Raw genomic sequence first — 22,938 nt, 5'->3', positions numbered from 1 at the left:
GACACCAATCCACCAAGTTCTCCTCCATCTCACAAAACACATGCTATGACGCTGACTGCAGGACAGCCAAATCAGTGAATTTGTAAGCATCTCAGTGCTGGCAGGATCTCTAATGGCTGCTCCAGCACCCAGGGCTGCATCGGGGTAGGTCTATGCGGCTGCTTCTTGGGGATGTCTTGCAGGAAGTGGGCCTTGCCAGCTGAAGCAGAGAACAGGCTAAGGCAGCCGCACCCTGGTCCGACCATCACAAATCAAGAGACCCAAGAACTCAAAAGGCAAGGTTCACTGAACCATTTATCTCTCTGCCTTTCAATTAACCCCACATGTGTTTATCGGCAAGGTTGGCACAATAAACTAACTACCTCACATCCCAATTCTTAGACTACTGGGTGATCATAGCTCCTCCAAACGTCCTTATAAAATAAAAATAATCATAAAATTGTATCCTAAAGACAGCCGATAATGTTATGTGTCCAGCTTCCTAAAATCACTACCAATTCTACTAAACTAACTTCTGTGTTTAGTCCATTCAGAAGTAAAATAGTTTCCACTGCATAAAACAGTAATCAGTAATGACAGGAGACCTGATGGACTCTAGGAGGACACCAAGAACATCATTCATGAAGAGAACAAAAGGTCATTAAAAAGACAAGGAAGAAACAGAAGATCAAAGTGGACGTCAGAAAACACTTTGAAACTTCCTGTTAATAGCAGACTAGCTAAGGCAAATGGAAGAAGTAATGAAGTGAAAAGGTTAGATAGAAAATTTCAAAGGGCAGATCAAGGATACAAAGAAAAATATTATAATGAAGTTTGCAAAGTATTAGACCTAGAAAACCTAACAATAAGAACATTTTCCATATATCTGAAACTGACAGAACTCAAGTAAAAATTCAACCCTTGAGTTTAAATATTGAAAGATTCTATGGATAAATATTGAATTAAGCAGGAAGCATCCAAAGAAGATGAAAAGAATACATAGAGTCACTGTAACAAAAACAATGAGCACTCATTCCACCATTTTAAGAATTAGCATAATAGCAAGCATCAATGGTACTGAAGGAAGAAATCCAAGCTGCACTGAAAGCATTTGCCCAACTCAAGGTTCCAGGAATTAGTGGAATATCAATGGAAATGTTTCAACAAGCTGATGAAGTTCTGGAAGCACTGACAGGGATAGACCAATATTTGCACCCATTCCAAAGGATGGCGCCACAACAGAAGGCTCATGTTATAGAACAATATCATTAATATCACACCAGTATAATTTGCTGAAGGTCATTCAACGAAGGTTGCAGCAGTACATCAACAGAAAGCTGCAAGAGGTTCAAGGTATATTCAGAAGAGGATGTGGAACATGGGACATCATTACTAATGTCATATGGATCTTGGCTGAAAGAAAAGAATACCAGAAAAATATTTACTTGTGCTTTCTTGACTATGCCAAAGTATTAGTATGTGTGGATCATAACAAACTATGGATAACTTTGAGAAGAATGGGAATTCCAGAATACTTCATTGTACCCATTTAGAACTTTGAAATGGATCAAGAAGCAGTTGTTCAAACGAAGAGAACACTGCATGATTTAAAATAAGGAAATTCATATGTTCGGGTTGTATACTCTTACTAAATGTATTCAATCTGTATGCTGAGCAAATCATCAGAGAAGTTGGGTTGCATGAAAAAGAATGTGGCATCAGGATTGGAAGAAGGCTTATTAACATTCTATAATATGCAGATGACGCAAACTTGCCTGCTGACACTGAAGCAGACTTGAAGCGCTTGCTGATGAAAATAAAGGCTTACAGCCTTCAGTGTGGATTACAACTCAATGTAAAAAAAAAATAATAATTCTTCACCCATGGAACAATAGACAACATCATGGTAAACTAAGAAACATTGCACTTGTCAAGGATTATATCTATCTGGCTTGGATCCACAATCAATGTTAATGGAAACAGTAGTCAAGATTGAACAATGCACTTCATTGGGCAAATCTGCTGTGCAAGACACCTTTAAAGTGTTAAAAAGCAAGGCTATTACTTTCAGGTCTAAGGTGCACTTTACCCAAGCCATAATATTTCCCATTACCTCAAATGTATGTGAAAATTGGACTTTGAATAAGGACTGAAGAGGAAAAGATGTGTTTGAATTGTGCTGCTTGAGAAAAATATTGAAAGTACCACAGACTGCCAAAAAACCAAACAAATCTATCTTGGAAGAGTATACAAGATAGCATGCTCCTTACAGGCAAGGATGGCAGACTTCGCAAGTACTTGGGATGTGTCAGGAAAGACCAGTCCCTGGAGAAGGACAGCATGTTTGGTAAAATAGAGGGGCAGTGAAAAAGAGAAAGGTCCTTCATATGCTGAACTGACACAGTGGCAGCAACAATGGGCTCAAACATAAGAACAATTCTGAGGGCGGCACAGGACTGGAGGCTCTTCGCTCTGTTGTACATAGTATTGCTATGAGTTATAAGGGACTTGAGAGCACCTAATAATTACAATATTATTCATAGTGGCCGCTAGGAACTGGAGTTGACTCAATGGCAGTGAGTGAGAAAGTGGGTGGCTGAGCGACTGAATGAGTGGGTGAATATGCACAGCAAATTAAAAAATCAAAATACAGCAATAATCTTTAAAGGAATGCGAAAGTTTCAAACCATTACTTTGGTGTAAACAATTTCTGGAGAACAAAATAAAAATTTTCCCTAAATGTCTTAAAATATCCAAACTCTGTTTTTTTTAGCCTCAAACTTCTCTAAAATATAAAGTTTAATCTTTTTTAAAAAAGGACAATTTGGGATTTTAAAAATATTTTAAAATCCAATATCTCTTTACAAGTAATTCTATCATTTTTTCCTTATGGCATAATCAAAGATGGGGACAAATATCAGCTATGAAACAAGTATTAAAGTAGTATTTACAATAGTTTAAGAAGAAAAGGAAACAATAGAAAAATTGTTAAATATATGTTCTTATGCTCCATCATTAAAATATCTAGCTAACATTTAAAATTACATTGTCTAATACATAAATGTCAGTAGAAAGTGGTTTTATATAATTTCTTGTGAAATTAAAATTATATTACAAATAAGTTGATGTATTATCCCTTTTCTAGTACACAAAATTATTTCATTCTGAAGTTTGAAAGGAATTTCATATTTATAATTTCCCAGGACAATCTGTTAATAACTAAGGAAATGGGGCTGAGGCTGCATCTGACCCCACTGGCTACACAAAGGAAAAAGGAGAATCTAACTCCACACCTGCACGAGGATGATTCCTATGAAGCAGACATCAGTCTTGCCGCTACCCTCCAATTTCTCTTACCCTATTCTGACACCAGTTATTCCTCCCATGACACTCTACTTTATTGCTGAGTTTTACAGTCTCTTTCAATGACCATACAGAACTCACAGACAATAATCACAATTATGGGAGAGGAGGTAATTAGGGAAGTGAGCAGGTTACTCCAAATCAGATTCAGAAATCATCAAGGATATAGTCCTTTAGTCCCCAGCAGTACCTTTTCTCCACCATGTCAGCCCCAACTTTCTCTGGTCACCAACCTTCTGCTCTTCTCAGGAAAGTGCTACAAAGCCCATTTGATATTTATAAATGCCCAAGGAGCTCCCCACTCTGCTAGCCAACATCCTGCCTGAAGACGTTCAGATTTATTTATCCTGCAAATTGAGATGCATACTGATTATCACATGGTTGCTTCTCTGCTCTGTCACATGATCTCCATCTGTTGCTGCTTCAGGTGCCTCTGCTACATCCACCACTTCAGGCAAGGTTCTCACACACTCTCTGCGAGTGGCTCTTCTTTGTTGGTCATCGGATCCCTCTGCTCTTGCTTTTGAGATGCTGTTGTAGTTAGGTGCTATTGACTCGGTTCTGACCCACAGCAACCCTATGCACAGCAGTACCAAAGACTGCCAGGTCCGACACCATCTTCACAGTTGTTCCTATGCTTGAGCCCATTGTTGCAGCCACTGTGTCAAGCCATCTCCCTGAGTGCTTTCCTCTTTTTCGCTGCCCCTCCACTTGCTTCTGAGATGGCTTCCTTTTATGTGAAGCAGAATGGCAAAACTACACTAACCAATCCTCTTCCTCTTGTTTGCATGATCACACCCAGTCATTTGGGGTGTGTGTGCAAAGATTATGTGATGAAGAGAAATGAGTTATTATGTCTCTTCTATCCATTTCTCTATAATTTCCACTGAATGATTGGGTGGGACCATACAAATAGGGCATAAAGAGCTCTAATTTAGGAATAGATCAATTTTACAATTCATGGGGTCTCATGGCCTCAGCCTCAGTGAGCCAGGAAGCCCAATTGATGCTCCATTGCACAATCTCATGATCTCTGAATATCCATCTGTTGATGGAGAGCCACTGCTGTGGACCAAAGACTGAATGCTTAATGTTTTCTGATCCTAACTTGGGGGAACCTACTAGCTTCACTAATTGTCAGTGAGTTCTGTGTGGCTGTTGCAATGGATTATAGAACATAGCAGTAAAGCAGAGTGATGGGGGGCTGGGGGAGTTGCTGTGAGAATAGGGTAAAGAAAGGAGAGAGGGTGAAGACTGGTCTGATCTCTGCCTTGTGGAAATTGGCCTTGGACGGGTTTGGAGATAGGTTCTCCAACTCCTTCCTTCACATACCAAGTAACTTCACTTCACTGCAACAATTTAAGTGATTTTTTTAAATGCTCAAACTAACTATCATTTAATTTCCGTGGAATATATTTTATAGAAAAATATATTTAAAAAAAAAGAAAAATATATTTAATAATTTCTGTAATATTAATATGTATTACAATTCTACAGTACAAATAGTCATTACAATTTCACTTAAACTGCACTAAAACTTAAATGGACTGCACTGAAGATTTTTGTTGTTGTTCCTTGTCTAGGTGTCCAGAGAAAAGAAAATGTTAAGTTTAACAATGTAGTGTGAACTCAAACCTATAAAGAAAAATTTTCATGAAGAGGATTTCAAACTAATAAAGTAAATAATTCCACAGGATTTATGAATACTATTTTGAATAATATTATGAATAATATTTATGAATACAGCCATATGTGCACATACCAATTCCTGGTTTATAATATCATAATCAAATTAATTTTAAAACAAATATATCTGTCATTAGTCAAAGATTAATAATCTACAGTAATAAATCCTAATAATCTCAATTTTAAAAGGTAGATACAAAAACAAGTTAAAAACCAAGCATATGTGTGTTTAGTTCTCTTTATATTATTATTTTGTGTTTGCTAATATTTTATCTAATTTTTATTACTCAAATCAATTCTACTACTTCTACATAAAATATAAAAAATAAACATCTGGAATTACCGCTGATCAATATTTGATCTAACGTATTTTCTATATGACAAGCTAGAGTTAAATATATACTAGGGGGTAACCAAAAGAATGATTTTCCCCCCAAAGCTATGTATTTAAATTGTTTTACAAAATAATCTTATAACCTTCAAAGTACTCTTCATTACACAATACATTTGTCAAAGGTATGATTCCATTCTTGGAAACATTTTTCAAACTCAACTGTTTGAAAGGCTGACAGCACCTCCCTCGTTTTTTTCTTCACCTCTTCTACATCATCAAATTGCTGTCCTTTCACGTCCCTCTGCCTTTGTGGAAATGAAAAGAAGTAGCACGGAGTGTGGGGCAGGAGAGAGAGGCATGCTGGGTTTTTTTGCCAAAAACTGGAGCACTGAGATGGCTGCGTGAGGAGGTGCGTAGTTGTAGTGGCAAAATTGGTCCCCCATATTCCACAAATCAGGCCATTTTTGTCATACACGTTACACGATCTTTTCAGAACCTCTAAATGGAAAGCTGATTAACACTCTGACCTGGCGGAATGAATTCCAAATGCACTATCCCCTCACATCACATCTGTTTTGGGGGAGTTATATATACTTGTATTATTGAAATTCAATCCATTTTTTGCAGAATCCATTTTAAGACAAATATTTAAAATGTTCTGCTGTGTTTGAATGACAGATATTAGAAAGTTTTATATCTTGAAGTTTCTTCTGTTGAATTTCTGTATTCAGGGTTAGAGATATTTGATGTATTTATTCAAGTCAATGAGTAATTATTTTCAGATAAGATTAGTGGTTTATACGAAGAAAACCATAGAATTTTCTGTTTCAAATTTGTTCAAAGCATTCATTGTTTTACTACTGTGTTCTAGTTCCTCTGACTGAAACCCTAATCATGTAGATTTAAACAAGTCTCTGCCTTCCCGGAGTTCAGAATCTACGTTTGGGAGTCCTTCATTGGAATTCACAAATCTATTCTTCGTGTTAATAAACCTAAAACTCTATGCATACTTCTTCTACTATAAGCACACATGCACAACTCCCTACCCCAAGCCCAAGAAAAAAGTTCATAAAAAAATTAATAAAATTAGAACTACTGGCATGTATTATTTGTAGATAACACTAAATTCAATAAAAGGAGAGACGTTTTCAGCTAAAGATTTAATGTAACTAGCAATTGTCATTTTCAATAGTTACTTTATGAATTCTGAATCCTTTTAAGGCTAAAAACTGCAGAGGAAAAATAAACATTCAAATGTGTATCCCATAAATACACAAACAATTTGGAGATCAGGTGAACACAACTCATCTGACCACTCCAAGAACGACTTGCTCCTGGGAGAAAGACTATGAAGAGGTAAGCTACCTAAGTCATTGAAAATAATAGACTGCTGACCAATACTCCTTCAAGACCCTGCCCTGTGCCACCAATTCAAAATTAACAGGTCATAAACTTTGTTCAATCTCAATCAATTCTTTACCTTGTCTTGCATTCAGAATTGTCTTGAATTAATTCTAGGGCTTCTATAAAATATTTCATTTTCAATAATTAGTGTAGGTGGGAATGAGGTACCTATTTTATCTTCAATCTCAAAAGGGTCACTGAGGCCTATTGTGAACACACTTTCTAAAATCCGGAAGATATATTTACTTTATTCTTACTATCAAAAGATCTACAACTTAAAACAGATCTTTATTCATCATACATCTAAACTATAGCATTCAAGCCTTATCAAAAAATAAAAAATCAATAATTTATTTGAATTGATCCACAAGACTTTCTTCTAGGACTGAGAAAGCATTCATAATTGCAATTGATACTTGGAGATTTCAAATTTATGCGTGTTCACTAGTAAAGTTTATAGCAGTGATTTAGAGAAATCATCCATGTTGTAGAGGTTATTTACATATAAATTATTGATTGGAATTATTCCTAAATAATTCTAAAAGTGCTAGTATTTGTCTTCAAGTGCCTTCCTTAACCAAAAGATTGTGATTAGTCAGTGAGGTGAATTAAAATTATGGAAAGGATTTTAACACAGGCACTTTTAGTCCTTTTTGGATATCATTCTATTATTGTATAATTATAAGGAAAAAATATAATTGACAAACCTCATAGGTTGCTGGCCCAGGAGTAATCACTTTGCAATCTTCAAAACGCTTTGATGTTTTAACAAATGCTGGTATGAAGCAAGATCTCTTTAAAGTAGGATTGTATGTTGCAGGTCCTAAGAAAAACAAAAGTAAAAACAAATAAAACTATCTTTAGAACTATTGATTTTGGTCACATGTTTCTGCTTCCTAATGAATTATTCTTAATGAATAAACTTTGGAACAAACAATCTTGTATCTATTCTATTTGAATGCTTAAAATGATTCCATTTAAGGCTTTGAAATGAAATGATGTATAAAATAGAAGAGGGCAAAAAAAAAAAAAATAGAAGAGGGCTGGAATGAATAGTATTATTGCTGACATCAGGCTTACCAGAAAGATGTTTACTGGTTTTGGCAATTGTGAAAATACATTGGATTGTGTGAATCATGACAAACTATGTATAACATTTGGATGAACAGGAATTCCTGAACACATCCTATGCTCATGTGCAAAGAGCACACAAACCTATAAGCAGTCATTGAAAAAGAAAAAGGCAATACTGCATGGTCAAGGGAGGTATGCAACTGGGCTGTATCCTTCAACTATACTTATTCAATGTTTATGCTAAAAAAAATAACCTGAGAAGCTAGGCTGTATGAAGAGGAACAAGGCATTAAAGCTGGATATGCAAATGACACAGCGTTGCTTGCTCCTTGCTTTGAGCAAGCAAGACTTGAAATATTTGTTGATGAAAATCAAAGCCTGCAGCCTTCAGTAGGGATTGTAACTCAATGCAAAGAAAACAATACTGTTCATAACTAGACCAAAAGGCAGCATCAATATAGACAGAGAAAATGTTGACAATGTCAAAGATTCCATTTTGCTTGGATCCACAATTAATGCTCAGAGAAACAGCAGTCAAAAAAACAAACCACATGCAACATTGGGCAAAAAGATACAGCACAAGACTTCCTTAAAGTGTTAAAGAGCAAAGATATAACTTTGATGGCTAAGGTCCACCTGTCTCTAGCCATAGTGTGATAGTTGGATATTATGTTAACTTGACTGGGACAGGATTCTCAGTGATTTGGCAGTTAAGGGCTAGTAATTCTCTACAGTGTGAACTAACACAGTGTAAATGACAGCGTCATGGGGTCTGCTGTGAGCACTCCATTGTTAATGGATTAGGGTAAATATAATCTTGCTACTAAGGTCACAGCCCTGATGGAAGTTTCCTGGGGGGTATGGCCTCTTTCCTATGTAAGAAGAATGTGTGGATAACTTGTTTGCTTCTTGCAAAGTGTACAAGAGGGTACCCACCCCCCCAAAAAAACAGATTTTTTTTCCAAACCTATGTATTTAATGTTTTTTACAAAACAACCTTATTACCTTCAAAGTACTCTCCATTACACTTAATACATTTGCCAAATCTGCGATTCCATTCTTGGAAACATTTTTCAAACTCAGCGGTTTGGATGGCTAACAGCACTCCCTGATATTTTTCCCACCTCTCCTACATCATCAAATCACTGTCCTTTCATGTCCCTCTTGATTCGCAGAAACAAAAAGAAGTTGCACCACAGCGAGGTCAGGTGAGGAAGGTGCATGGGGCAAGACAGGCATGCTGTTTTTTTGCCAAAACCTGGAGCACCGAGATGGCTACAAGAGAGGTGCATTTTCTTGGTGGCAAAGCCAGTCCCCCATATGCCACAAATGAGACCCTTTTGGGTCACATACTGTTATGCAATCTTTTCAGAACTTCTAAATAGAAAGCTTGGTTAACAGTCTGACTGGGTGGAATGAATTCCAAATGCACTATCCCCCTCACATCCACAGAGCTTTTTTTCCATTTTTTGGAAGTACTGTTCATATATCCTGCATCTGGTACATCAAATTCTGGTTCTCTAGACTTGAGCCAACAACCAGTTGACTATCATGCCTACTGACTCTGGGGCCATCAGCAGCCTAGCATCTAAATTTTTCAGCTGCAAGCCTGACCTGCTGGCCTTGGATCCACCCATCTCTGCATCTACTAGCCTGTGGTCTTTTGATTGTGCTTCTTGATTCCTGGTTCATCTCCCTGCTTCCTGATCCAACATCACCTGAAGCGACAGGGGTCAGGAGAAGCCTCCAGTTTAACACCTGACCCACAGATGTGAACCAGACTGTACTTACCTGCTTTTATAATTGTGTAAGCCATTTTTCTTCAGATAAATTTCTCTCTTTCTATGTGTCTATAAGCATCACTGCTTTTGCTTCTCTAAAGAATGCAGCCTACCATGCATGGTTTTTTTCAATTGCCTCCCAGGCAAGTGAAAGCTGGACAATGATGAAAGAAGACCAAAGAAGACTTGATTCATTTAAATGATGGTGTTGGCAAAGAATGCTGATAGTGTCATAAATTTCCAGAAGAACAAACCAGGTGGCCTTGAAGGAAGTATCCCCTAATGCTCCTTGGAAGTGTAGCTAGTGAGACTCCATCATACACATATTGGATATACATATACATCATACATATATTTGGATATATTATTGGGAAAGACCGAACTATGGAAAGGACTTCATGCTTGGGAAAGCAGAATAACAGTGAAAAAGAGGAAGATGCTTCATGAGGTGGATGGTCACCTTGACTGCCACAATGGGCTCAAACAAAACAAAACACTTAAGACAGTGTTTCATTCCGTTGTGCACAAAATCAATATCAATTGGAACTGATTCCAGGGCATCTAGCCACAATATAAAATAGAGACATGTGTTTACCCAGTAATTCAATGTAACTCAGCAGTAATAATAATATAAAAAGAAATAGTACTCATTCCTTAATAAATACAACACACAAAAAAGATACGTAGTGCTTTCATTTCCTAAACATTCATTCATATGGTCACTAAGATAGGTAGTGCTTGTATTGCATTTGGAAATGTGAATGAAAATTTATGAAGAAGCATGGAAGAAATTAATTGTCTCCCTGGTGCTAAGCATGACATAATGTAAAGCACAAAGAATTTACATAAACACGTGGAGGTTATAAACAGAATGATTGAATGGATACAGACCTAATCCTAAATAAAGATTTTGTGTATAGGTCAATGGGCTCCAAATTGTATTACCTAATACTCCGAAATTCCATGGAAATACCCAGGGGATAATGTGTAAAATAATCCCAAGAATAAGAAGTTTAATCACTTTCATCTGAAAGAGATCTAGATTTAATCTGGTTTATTTGTTGGAGTGCCATTTTATTCAATAAAAGCCTTTTGTTGCTGTTATTTTTTTCCTGAAAATATTTCCATGGATGGTGGGAAGCTCTTAAAGGTTGTAGAGAAGATTCACAAAGAAAGTAAACTGTGGTAATCCTGTGTAGGATGTGATGGTTACTGTTCTGTGCCAGCTTGTCTGGGCTCTGGTGCCCATTGTTTAGTCAAGCACTTGTCTAGATGTTGCTATACAGGTATTCACATGTGATTAGTAATTAAATGATTGGCCTTAAATAAAGCAAATTACCCTCCAAAAGGTTAGTGTGCCTCACACGATCAGTTTAAAAACTAAGAGCAAACCCTGAAATTACCTGAGGGATAAGAATTCCACCTCAACACTGCTAAAAAATGTCTTGCTTGAGCTTACAGTACACTTCCTGGCTTACCAACTTAGTGCGCAAAACTGTCCAGACTGTCACCTGAATTTTGGATTTGCAGTCCCCAAACAGTATGAACTCCATTCTTAAAATATATCAATCTCTTTTTCTCTACTTCTCTCTGACTCCGTCTCTCAGTCTCTCTGCCCCTATCTGTCTCTTGCTGATTCCATTCGTTGGGGAAGACTGATGATGATATATGGAATGGCTTCAAGCAGATCAATTTCAGGGTCACTCTGATAAATATTTCGCCAGTATTAGTAAGGGAAAGGAAGAGTAGCTCAGACATTGTTGAAAGATGAAATGGACATTTAGTATGCCTAGTGATTGGAAGGGGATATACATAAAAAAACATTCACTGCCATTGAGTCAATACTGCCTCATAGACAGCCTATCCGTCAGAGTAGAACTGCCTCGAAGGTGTCTGAGACTGTACTCGTCTTTACGGGGCTACAAAGGCTCAGCTCCTCCCTGGGGCAGCTGGTGGTTTTGAACTGCTAACCTTGTGCTTAGCAGCCCAACGTATAACCATTATGCCACCAGGACTCCTTAAATATAAATTGTGGTTATGACAAAAAGCAATACTGTAACTGAAATTTTTTTAAAGGAGGGGGGGATGCTATTTGGAGAATGTCATAAATTTAAAGTTTAACCAGTTATGTTTGAGACAGGGAGAGAGTTAGAGAGAGAGAGAGCAGGCTATCCAAATAGAAATGTCTGGAAGACAATTTGAAATGCAGAATTGAAACTCAAGAGGGAGAAAAGAGCCTGGAGAAAAAGAATGGAGTTACTCACATAAAGACAATAGCTGAGGTTTCCCTAAGTAAGGTGTGCACAGAAAGAAAACTAATAATTAATAGCTAAAAGATTGAGTACATATTCAAAAAGAAAATTCAAAAAGAGAGTCTAGAGATAGAATCTAGCTCGTACAACTTCCCGAGACAGTACTAGGCTCTGTTTCATTCTGTTATACATAGGGTTGCTATGAGTCAGAGCCAACTTGACAGCACCTAAAGGCAATGAGGAGACCTGGTGACATTGTGGTTATACTTTGGGCTTCTAACTGCAAGGTCAACGGTTTGAAACCAGCAGCCAGCTCTGCGAGAGAAACATGAGGCTGCCTACTGCAGTCAGAATTAACTTGCTAGCAGTCCCGGTGGCATCATGGTTACATGTTGGGTTGTGATCCGCAAGATGCTCAGGTTGAAAGCACCAGTCAATCCAGGGGAGAAGGATGGGGCTTTCTACTTCGGTAAAGAGGTACAGTCTAGGAAACGCACAGGGCAGTTCTACCCTGTACTTTAGGGTCTCCATGAATGAGAATGGACTTGATCGATGGCAATTTGTTTTGTTCAACAGTACAACATCACAGAGAAAAATAGGGTGAGTTATTCTTCCTATTCATAGGTTAACCAATACTCATTGAATGTGTATGACATGCCAACCATTAATTTTCACAAGGAAGAACATTAATTTTCAAGGGTAATTTACTATTCCAAAAGGGGTGACAAAATTTCTTGGGATGGTCACCAAAAAAGGCTATATAATTGTAGAAGTATGGAGAATCAGTGAAACTAAACTCAAAATTGAAACTCAAGAACCCTCAAACGCACTGCCACCAAGTAATCCTGATGTACAGCGACCCTGTAGGACAGGATAGAGCTGCCCGGTGTGTTTCTGAGACCATAACCATTCCCTGGCATCCAAAACCACGCTTTCCTCCCAAGGAGCTGCTGCTGGTTCCAATCTGCTGTGGATCGCAGCCGTTCTCAGAACCAGGATGCCATTATGGAAGTGTGGGGGGAAGGCATTAAACAGACATAAAAATTGACAATAAATAAGGAAATACTAGAGTAAGTATAAAGGTTTTAGTAAAATACACAGTAATACTTCTGCCTTCTTCCTTGTAACAAAAAATTCAAAATAATTATTTGAAAAACAGTTTCTCAGTCTTTCTCAGGTTCCTTCAGACTTGCTCACCCCCCACTATCATGACCCCAGTGCTGCTTCTCAATTCAGACTAGACCGCAGGATATACACAGATAAAGAAAAGAGATGAGGGCTCACGACACACTGACTCCAGGAACAGGAATGGGAATAGTGATGCCAGAAGGGTAGAGAGAAGGGGGGGAGAGAAAGAGAGAAAGGGGGAACCAATCTTATATGATCGACACATAACCACACACCCTCTCCAGTGGGAAGAACAACAGAAAACATGGGGGAAGAGAAACAGCAGCAGGTACAAGAGATGAAAATAATAATAATTTATAATCTATCAAGGGAGTATGAGGGGGTGGGGAGGGAAAAATGAGGAGCTGATACCAAGGGCTCAATAGAAAGTAAATGTCTAGAAATAAATGAAGGCAACATATGTACAAACATGACTGATGCAATCAATGTATGGATTATAACAAGAGTTGTAAGAGTCCCCAATAAAATGATCTTTTAATGAAAAAAAAGAAATATAGACAGCAATAGATTATACACTTACAGTAGTAATGAAGGCTCGGGAATATTCCTGGTCTATATACAAAACTTTTTTTCTATCTTCTAAGGTGGAAATAAAGATAATTTAATAAAAAATAGTTTCTGATGAGGTTTTAAAATCTATTTGTTACTATATCACTTCAGTATGAAATATTTTTAATGATTTAGCTTTCATTACAATAGAAAATTTTAACTTTCTACTGAAAATTTACATATAATCTTTGCCAATCAATTTAATATTAATTAAACAACAAATGTAGATATCCAAAGTTATAAAGCCTTTGTGGGAAGCTAATGCATTTTGATATTCCAAGTGAGAAGTAAAGATCTGAAGTAAAACCCTCATATTGTACAGTGAGAGCCGTGTACTTGTAGCACTAAGGGGTGAATGCCATAAGGTTGGTTTTCAAACTAACCCACTGCTTCTCGGCAGAAAGTGAGGTTGTCTGTCCCTGCAAAGGTTTATAGCTACTGAAATCCTATACAAGGTTTGGATAATTTTTTATCCAATAATAGTATATTCACTTTGTGGTAATATAGATATAATTCATACTTACTTACATTAAGGAGAAATAATTCATGCATATATTTCTCTAGATATATATTTTTTGTATTCATGTAATCTTTAGTTCCTACAAAGTAAGAAACATGTCCCCAATTTAAATAATTTAACAAAATTTAACACTTTAGCCATTTTTAGGTATCCAATTCAGTGATGCTTATTACACTCATTAGGTTGTGCTCATATTAATCCATTTATTATTTTATTCTAATTAATTATAGTTAACACTAAACTATTCATAGGAAAATGTGTCAGTTACTGCAAAATCCAGACAAGAGTACAGACTAACATTAGGACTGGGTGCATGATTACAGAGTCAGCCCAATCGAAAACCACAACTTTAATAAAAAAAAGATTTATAAAAGTTAATGCAACAGGTAAGGCTTATTATTATACAAACCTTCTTGTAATAGTAAGCTTCCTTTTAAATAATGAAGAAATACATTCTATTTTTGCCATTACTATCATTTTACAGACACTGATAAATATTTACATTCACAGTTATAACTCATTAAGAGAGAAGAGATTATTCAACTATAGTTGTAGTGAATTTCCTTTTATTGGCATTCCTTTGAGGAACATTAAGTGAAGCAAAGTTCCTCTTAATATGCATCTTGCTGCATCCTATTACTTATTCCGCTTCAAGCTACAGAGCATTAAAAACATTTTAAAAGGTTTATGACACTTTTATCTTAAAATATATTTTCAATTACTTGGCTACTGCTTATATGATACAGGTCAAAGACTTACATTGCTTCACCAGTTTCGACTCACAGCTGGATTATGCAGAAACTATCTTCTACTTATTTACCAAAATGCCACATTTTAATCATAGGTCATGGAAGAAGAAAATTTCTCATTCCAAAGCAAACACCTACGGAAGTCTGCCTGGATCATAGCTAGTGTGTAATGGGAAATTCAAAAGCAGGTGATTCTTATAATTACCTATTTCCCAGCCCCATGCCAACTTGCTCCCTAGGAAATGTCAGCCAATGCTACAGGGCAAAACTGGAAGAGAACAGGAACAATGGGTAATTTAAAATAAAACTATGTATCTGGCCCTTTGATGTGGCCATTTTGGTATATTACAGTAGACTTGGAAATAACTGCTTAGCGTATCCTGTAAAAAAAAGGTTGTCTTCATAGTGAGCTAAAATTTATGAGTTATGTAGTAATTTTGGTTATGAATGCTGGGTCCTCTTTTCATGCAAAAGTGATAGAAATCTACAGAAAATTAAATATCTGATATATGAGCATAACTTTAGGAAATAAAAAGCATTTAGGAAATTGTTCATTGAAATGTGCTGCATAGTTTCCAATGGCCATTTAGAGAGTTGAGGTTTTTAGGAAACACATTTTCTAACACTCATTTTATCTCTCAGTTTTACAAATGAAGGAGTAGTAAAGGCAACAGATTAGTCCACATGGAAGTATTATCATCAATGTCACCACCATATTTATGTTTTAATGCCCTTCACTGCTTCTAAGACTCAATTTGATTTAAAAGGCACTTCAAATTATGACCACAGGATTGCATAGTCGATTAAACTGAGATTATAGATGATTGAGAAAACAGACAGAGTCACAATGCTGCATAAACTTTTAACCAAAATGTCCATGTATGGTTTACCATCTCTTTAACATCTATATGCAGTTACAAAGTATGTATTGCATGATTTTGTAAATCTGACTTCAAATATTTAAGTATGACATACTAAAATTTCTGTACGGTATCTAGGAAATATTGCCAATGTATTTCCTAAGAAATTAACTGTTACAGTGCACTCCAACTCAACTAGAGTGTGGAACCTATTTATTGGAGTCTCAATAAGTCATGCACCTGTTAAAATATGTGTTCCCACCGTTGATTAAGCTCTGAGGCTGTCACTATTATGACACATAAAAACAGAATCACATGGGTTTGACTTGATTGAGCTATCTCTTCGGACACCAGTGTCTGTTTATCTATATACCTCTAAGCACATACTTATCAAACTGTGCATCCACCAGCCCTGTCAAATGAAGACTTTGAACTACAGCTATAAAAAGATATTTTCACTCTCTGATAACATAACCACATTGTACAAATTTGAATGAATTTCCCAGTGCTACAAATGTAAGCATAGTACACTATCTGTATGAATGATAAGAATCAAACAAAAGGAAGATTAATCACTTTCACCTAAAATCACTTTCAGAGAGGTAATATATAAATATGTATCACATAAATATTTTGACTAATGCATAAAAAAGTTCTCAAGTAATAACACATGAAATTGCTTTCCAGGGTGGTCCCTTAACAAAATACCATTGTCATTGAGTTGCTTCACCAGGAGTTACAAAGTAGAGTTGAACTTCATGAAGTTTATTTGGCTATCATCTTTACAGAAGCAGATAGGTATCCAAGAATGGGCCTGAAGTACTAGTTGTAAAGTTTCCTCTCGTGACTTAACGTTGCTTTTCATATTGCATAGTTTTTCATCTAAAACCAGATTTCTAAGAAAAGTATTTAGGAAAAATAATAGAATAAGTATCAAACCTCTCTTCAATGACCATTATTATGTTAACATTCAATTAGAGCTGAAGTAGGAACTGCTATACCAAAGAACAAAAATGATATTTGTGATGAAGAAGCTATTGGTCTTGTAAAATTCTATCATCTCATCTCCAGCTTCATTTCTATCACCAAGTCCAGGTTTTCTAACCACTGTTCCTTCCTCTTTCTTTCAATCTGTTGCATTCCAATCACCAATAATGATCACTTCATCTCGATTACATTTTTTATCAGTTTCAGATGGAAGAAGCTGGTAGAAATTTTCAATTTCTTCATCGGTAGCTCTAGTGGTTGTTGAATATATTTAAATACTACTTATATTGACTGGATTTCCTTGTATGCTTTTAGATATTTTCCTTTAACATACAGTATTGCACTTCAATATTGATCTTGAAATGTTGTTTTTGATGATGTATACCGTAAGCTGGATATCATTAGCCAAGATGAGCCCAAGGGCTGATTGTGGAACAGACCATCAATTGTTTATACATAAGTTCAAGTTACATATGAAGAAAATTAAATCAAGTCCACCAGAGCCAAAATACAATCTTGAGTATGTTGTTGGTAGGTGGTGTCCAGCCAGCCCCAACTCATAGCAACCCTGTGTACAACAGAACTAAGCAATGTCCTGTCCTGTGCCACCCTGAAACTTGCTATTCAACATAAGCTAGCTAAAGTGAATGGAAAAAATAATGAAGCAAAATAACTGAACAGAAAATTTCAAAAGGCAGCTGCAGACAAAGTAACATGCTATCATGAAAAGTGCAAAGGTCTTGGGTTAGAGAGCCAACAATGAAGAACACGCAGCATATTTCACACTGAACAATTTGAAGAAGAAGAAAAATCAAGCCTCTAGCAGCAACAGTGAAGGATACTATGGGTAAACTATTGAATAATGAGCGAAACATCAGAAAAGTTGGAAGGGAAAGGTGGAGCCATTTTAAGATGAAGAATTGATAACCTTCAATTATTTCAAAATGTAGCATATGATCAAGAATCAACTGTATTCAAATAAGAAGTCTGCACAGAAGCTGTTAGTGAAAAAACTGTAATTAATGAAACACCAATGGAAATGTTTCAACAAGCTGATGAAATATTGGACTCACTCATCTATGCCAAAAAATTTGGAAGACAACTACCTAGCCGATTGACTGGAAGAGACCATATTTGGGTCATTCCAAAAAAATTAGAATTCAAAAATTCCAAAAGAATTCAGAAATTATCAAACAATAACATTTATATCAATGCAAATTATATTTTGTTGCAGACAATTCAGAAACAACTGCAACAATACACTGACACAACGCTGCCAGAAATCCAAGCTAGATCCAAAAGAGGCTGAGGAACAGGTCTGTGATTGATGGCGCCAGACATACCTTCACTAAAATCAGACAATGCCAGAAAGCAGTTTACCTGTGTTCTATTGACTATACAAAGGCATTTAAATGAAAAGTCATAAACAAGTACGGATTACATTCTTTAGAATGGGAATTCCAGAACACTTACTTGTGTTTATGTAGTACCTGTAAGTTTTATGATTCAGAATTTATTCATTGTCAATGAAATATTAATATCAGCTTAATTGGTTTATTAGTATATAGATCATGTGAATTCTTTTAGTAAACTTCAAGTTCTTTGAATCTAGTTTTATCCTAGCTAACTTACTCAAATAAATGTACTTAGTAGCATATTAAAATCCATGTTTAGAAGAGTAAAAGTTTTGAACAAGAAACGGCAAGTAGTTACAATTTAAATACAAAATTTAGTCATTTTCTTGTTTGCTTTAAATCCAAGCTAATTTACTCTTATTGTTTTTGTGAAGTCGCATCTAGTCAATTCTGACTCATAGTGACTCTATGCATCACAAGATGAAACACCGCCCAGGCCTCCACCATCTCGCAATTGTTATACTTGTTGCACACACTGTGCCAATCCATCTCATTGAGGGTTTGCACCTCTTTCACTCTGATGTCCTTCTTGAGAGGCTGGTCCCTACTGATTACATACACAAAGTATGCAACACAAAGTCTCCACACTCTGTCTGCTGCAGTTATTTTTAATTTATATTCAGGATTTACTTGCATGTGATATTAATAATATTGTTCAATAATTTCCACATTCTGTTGGGTTACCTTTCTTTTGAGGGTGAAAGAGGTGGATCTCTTCCAGTCAGTTGGCCAGGTACCCATTTTCCAAATTCTTGGCATTGACTAGTGAGTGTTTAGTTGAAATATTTTAATCAGCTTTCTGTCAATTCCTGTATTCTTGCTTGTTTGTTACCTTCAGTACAACTTGGATTTCTTTTTTCAATACCATCAGCTCTTGGTCATACACTACCTCTTTGAAATGGTTGAATATTACCAGTTTTTTGGTTCCGTGATTACTTGTCCCATCTTCTCTTGAAGATGCTGCATCATTCAATATTTTGCCTATGTTGCAGTTGTTAGTTGTCATCAAAACAATTCTGACTCATAACAATGTTATGGACAACAAAATGAAAAATTGACCAATCCAACACCTATTCACAAATGTTTGAACCTATTATTGAAGCTACCGTGTCAATCCCTCTTGCCAAGGGTGTCCCTCTCTCTTACTGCCCGTCCACTTCACCAAGCATGATGTCCTTTTTCCAGTGACTGATCTCTCCTGATAACATTTCCAAAATATATGAGAGGAAGGTTCACCATCCTGCTGCCAAGAATTATTCTGGCTACACTTCTTCCAATGCAGATTTGTTTGTTTTTCTGGCAGCGAATGGTTCTTTGAATAGATTTCACCAACACCATAATTCAAATGCATCAATTAATTCTTCTGTGGACGTTCTTAGTCATTGTCCAACCAGCACATGCATATGAAAGTATCACCACTTGGGGCAGGAAGACCTTAGTCCTCTTAGTGTTATCTTCACTTAAAAGAGCTCTCAGGCATCAGATTTACTTAATGCAATATGTTGTTTAATTTCTTGACTGAAGCTTCCAGCAACATTGATTGTGGATTCAAGGACAATGAAACTCTTGACATTTTCATCCTTTTCTCCACTTATCATGATTTTGTCAACAGATCCAGTATTGAGAATTTAGATTTATTTTACCTTGATTTGCAAACCATACTGAAAAGCTGTAGTCTTTAATTTTCACAAACAAGTGCTACACGTCATCCTCTCTGTGGTAGTTACATAATCTGTTATCAATTTGAGACTATTAAGAGTGAAGGGGTGGAGTTTAACCTGTCAATCAGGTCATAACTTGATGGCTTCATTTGGAGGCACTAAGGAGATAAATAGCTCACTGGCGGGACACACAAACACTCCCTGGTAGACATTCCTGTGGACAAGCCACATGCCTGATGGAACCAGAGCCTTGAAGCTGAGAAGCCATGTGGAGACCCACGCCAGTGCTGAGATGCTTCCACCACCACTGGATCCACAAGACTTTCCACCCACTGTCCTGTGATCTTCCTGCATTCAGTGTCATTGCATGTGTTGCGTGAATCGGAAGAGAAATTTATAGGCTGGGGTCTCAGATATATGGGCTAATACCGGACTTATGGACTTGGACTGGACTGGGCTGGGATGTTCTCTTAATATACAATTACTCCTTTATATAAAGCACTTTCCTATATAGACCAGAGAATTCGTGTCTCTAGTCAACCCAGACTAATGCACCCTCTTTCAGCAGGCAAGAATTTTTTTATTTTCATACTGCAGGGTTAATAAGATCTCATCCCATACCGATGCCACATCCTTCTTCATGTAATCCAGTTTCTCTGATTATTCGCTCAATATACCAATTGAACAAATGTGATAAAAAGGACACAACTCTGACACATAGCTTTCTTAATTTAAAACCACACAGCATCAGTCCCTTGTTGTGTCTGAACGACTGCATTTTAGTGTACGTGCAGGTTCTGCAGGAGCACAAGGGTGCTCTGGAATCTGCAATGTTATTTGCAATGTTGTTGATAGTTTATGATGCACAATAGAATTCCTTTCCATAATTATTAAGACAGAAGTAAACATCTTTCTGATATTCTCTAATTTCAGCCATAAGCTAGCAAATGTCCGCAATGATATACCTAATTCCACAACTTCTGAATTCTGCTTGAATTTTTGGTGTGCCCTCTTGATGTACTTTTGAACCCATGTTAAAATTATCTCCAGCAGTACTTTACTTGCCTGTAATATTAATGATATTTTTGATAATTTTGGAATGGACACAAATATAGATATTTTCCAATCATTTGTCAACGTGGAGGTCTTCCAAATTTCTTCACATGGACAAGTAAGTGGTTCCAATGTGGCAACAGATTATTGAATCAGTCTGTATTTCATCAACTCCCGGAGCCTCCTTTTTCTCTAATATCTGTAGTGCAGCTTGGGATTATTCCTTCACAATCACCTATTTTGCATTATATACTATCTCTTGAAATGACTGAATGTCAAACCTATCCTGTTGGATACAGTGACTCTATAGATTCAGTCTATTTTCTTTTGCTGCTTCCTCAATTATTCAATATATTACCCATGTTGTTGCTGCTACTACAGGCTGGCACTGTCCAGCCGGTTTAGGCTCATAGCAACCTGATGTAGAGTAGAACAAAACAGTCCCTGGTCCTGCACGATCCTCAATATGATTTTTACATGTAATCCCATCATGGCAACAAGCACTGTGTCAATACATCTTGCCAAGGGCCTTCTTCTTTTTCCCTACCCTTCTCCTTTATCAAGCACGATGTCTTCTCTTGATAAAAGTATATGACATAAAGTCTCACCATCCTTGTCTCTAAAGAGCATTCTGACTGGACTTCTTCCAAGACAGACTTGTTGGTTCTTTTGGCAGTCTAAGGTGTTTTCAGTTTTCTTTGCCAGCATCATAATTCAAATACATCTACTCTTCTTCATTTCTCCCTTATACAATCTCCAACTTTCACATGCATATAAGGCAATTGAAAGACCATCACTTGGTAAAATCCTTGCATTTAAATACTTTTAAAGGGTTTTAGGAAGTAGAGTTACCTAATGTGCTGCATCCTTTTATCTTAACTGCTGCTTCGATGAGCATTAATTGTATATCCAAGCAAAATGAAATCCTTGATAAATTCAAACTTTTCCCCATTTATTATGATGTCATCTACTGGTCCAGTTGTGAGGATTTTGGTTTCCATTACAGTGAGCTGCAATCTATATTGAAGGCTGAATCCTTTATCTACACCCACCAATGTTTCAAGTCTTCTTCACTTTCAAGAAGCAAGATTGTGTCAACTGCATTTCTCAGGTTGTTGATAAACTTTCTTCCAAACCTGATTCCACATTGTTCTCTGATTATATGCTCAACATTCAGAAGGAATAAGTATGATCCCATTATACAACCCTGGTGAACATCTTTCCTGGCACTAAACCATTCAGTATTCCCTTGTGAGATAGTTAAGGTTGATTGCGCCAACCTGGCCGATAAACACATGTGGGAGTAATTGAAGGGTGGAGAGATAAATGGATCAGTGAACCTCACCTTTCTAGTTCTCGGGTCTCTCACTTTCTGATGGTTGCACCAGGGTGCAGCTGCCTTAACCAGTTCCTTGCTTCAGGTGGAAAGGCTCACTTCCTGAAAGCCATCCCTGAGGAGAAGCCACATGGACCTACCCCGATGAGGCCCTGGGTGCTGGGCAGCCATGTGGAGATCCCTGCCAGTGCTGAGATGCTCACATGCTCACTGATTCGGCTTTCCTCCTGAAGTCAGCATCATTGTGTGTGTTTTGTGAGATGGGGGAGGACTTTGTAGATTGGTGTCGGACATATGGACTAATGGACTTATGTGCTTGGGCAGCACTGGGTTGGGATGCTTTCTTAATGTACACTTACTCTATATAAAGCTCTCTCTTATACGTATGAGTTTCTGTAGATTTGTTTCCCCAGTTTACCCAGAATAACACACCTTGTTCTATCCACATAATTGTCTCTTGAACCATGACAGTTTCTTGATGAGAACACTTAAGTGTTCTGGAAATCCCACTCTTACAGCTATCTATAGCTAAGTCGAATGCCAATGCAGAGTCAATAAAACACAAGCTAACATCTCTCTAGTGTTCTCTTTCACCCCAAATCCATTTGACATCAACAATTAAAACCCCTGTTCCATGTCCTCTTCTGAATCTACCCTGAACTGCTGGCAGCTCCCTGTCAATGCACGGCTTCAACTGTTCTTGGATGATCTTCAACAACATGTGGTACTAAAGATGTTGTCCTATAA

At 37.0% G+C, this 22,938-nt stretch overlaps 1 protein-coding gene across 1 annotated transcript in view; it reads right to left on the bottom strand.

The window, feature by feature from the left end:
• Positions 1-22,938, bottom strand: part of STPG2 (sperm tail PG-rich repeat containing 2) — a 583,185-nt gene that overhangs the window by 252,984 nt on the left and 307,263 nt on the right. Inside the window, exon 12 of the mRNA XM_045284289.1 lies at positions 7,474-7,589. Coding sequence (XP_045140224.1) covers positions 7,474-7,589 — 116 coding nt within the window. The remainder of the gene's footprint in view (positions 1-7,473; positions 7,590-22,938) is intronic.

Source organism: Echinops telfairi, unplaced genomic scaffold (assembly GCF_000313985.2).
Source record: "Echinops telfairi isolate 266 unplaced genomic scaffold, ASM31398v2 ScPeMD7_7468;HRSCAF=8506_0, whole genome shotgun sequence".
In the NCBI taxonomy this organism is placed as follows: Eukaryota; Metazoa; Chordata; class Mammalia; order Afrosoricida; family Tenrecidae; genus Echinops; species Echinops telfairi.
The sequence above is the reverse complement of the archived record's forward strand: the minus strand, read 5'-3'. Positions and strand labels throughout refer to the sequence as shown.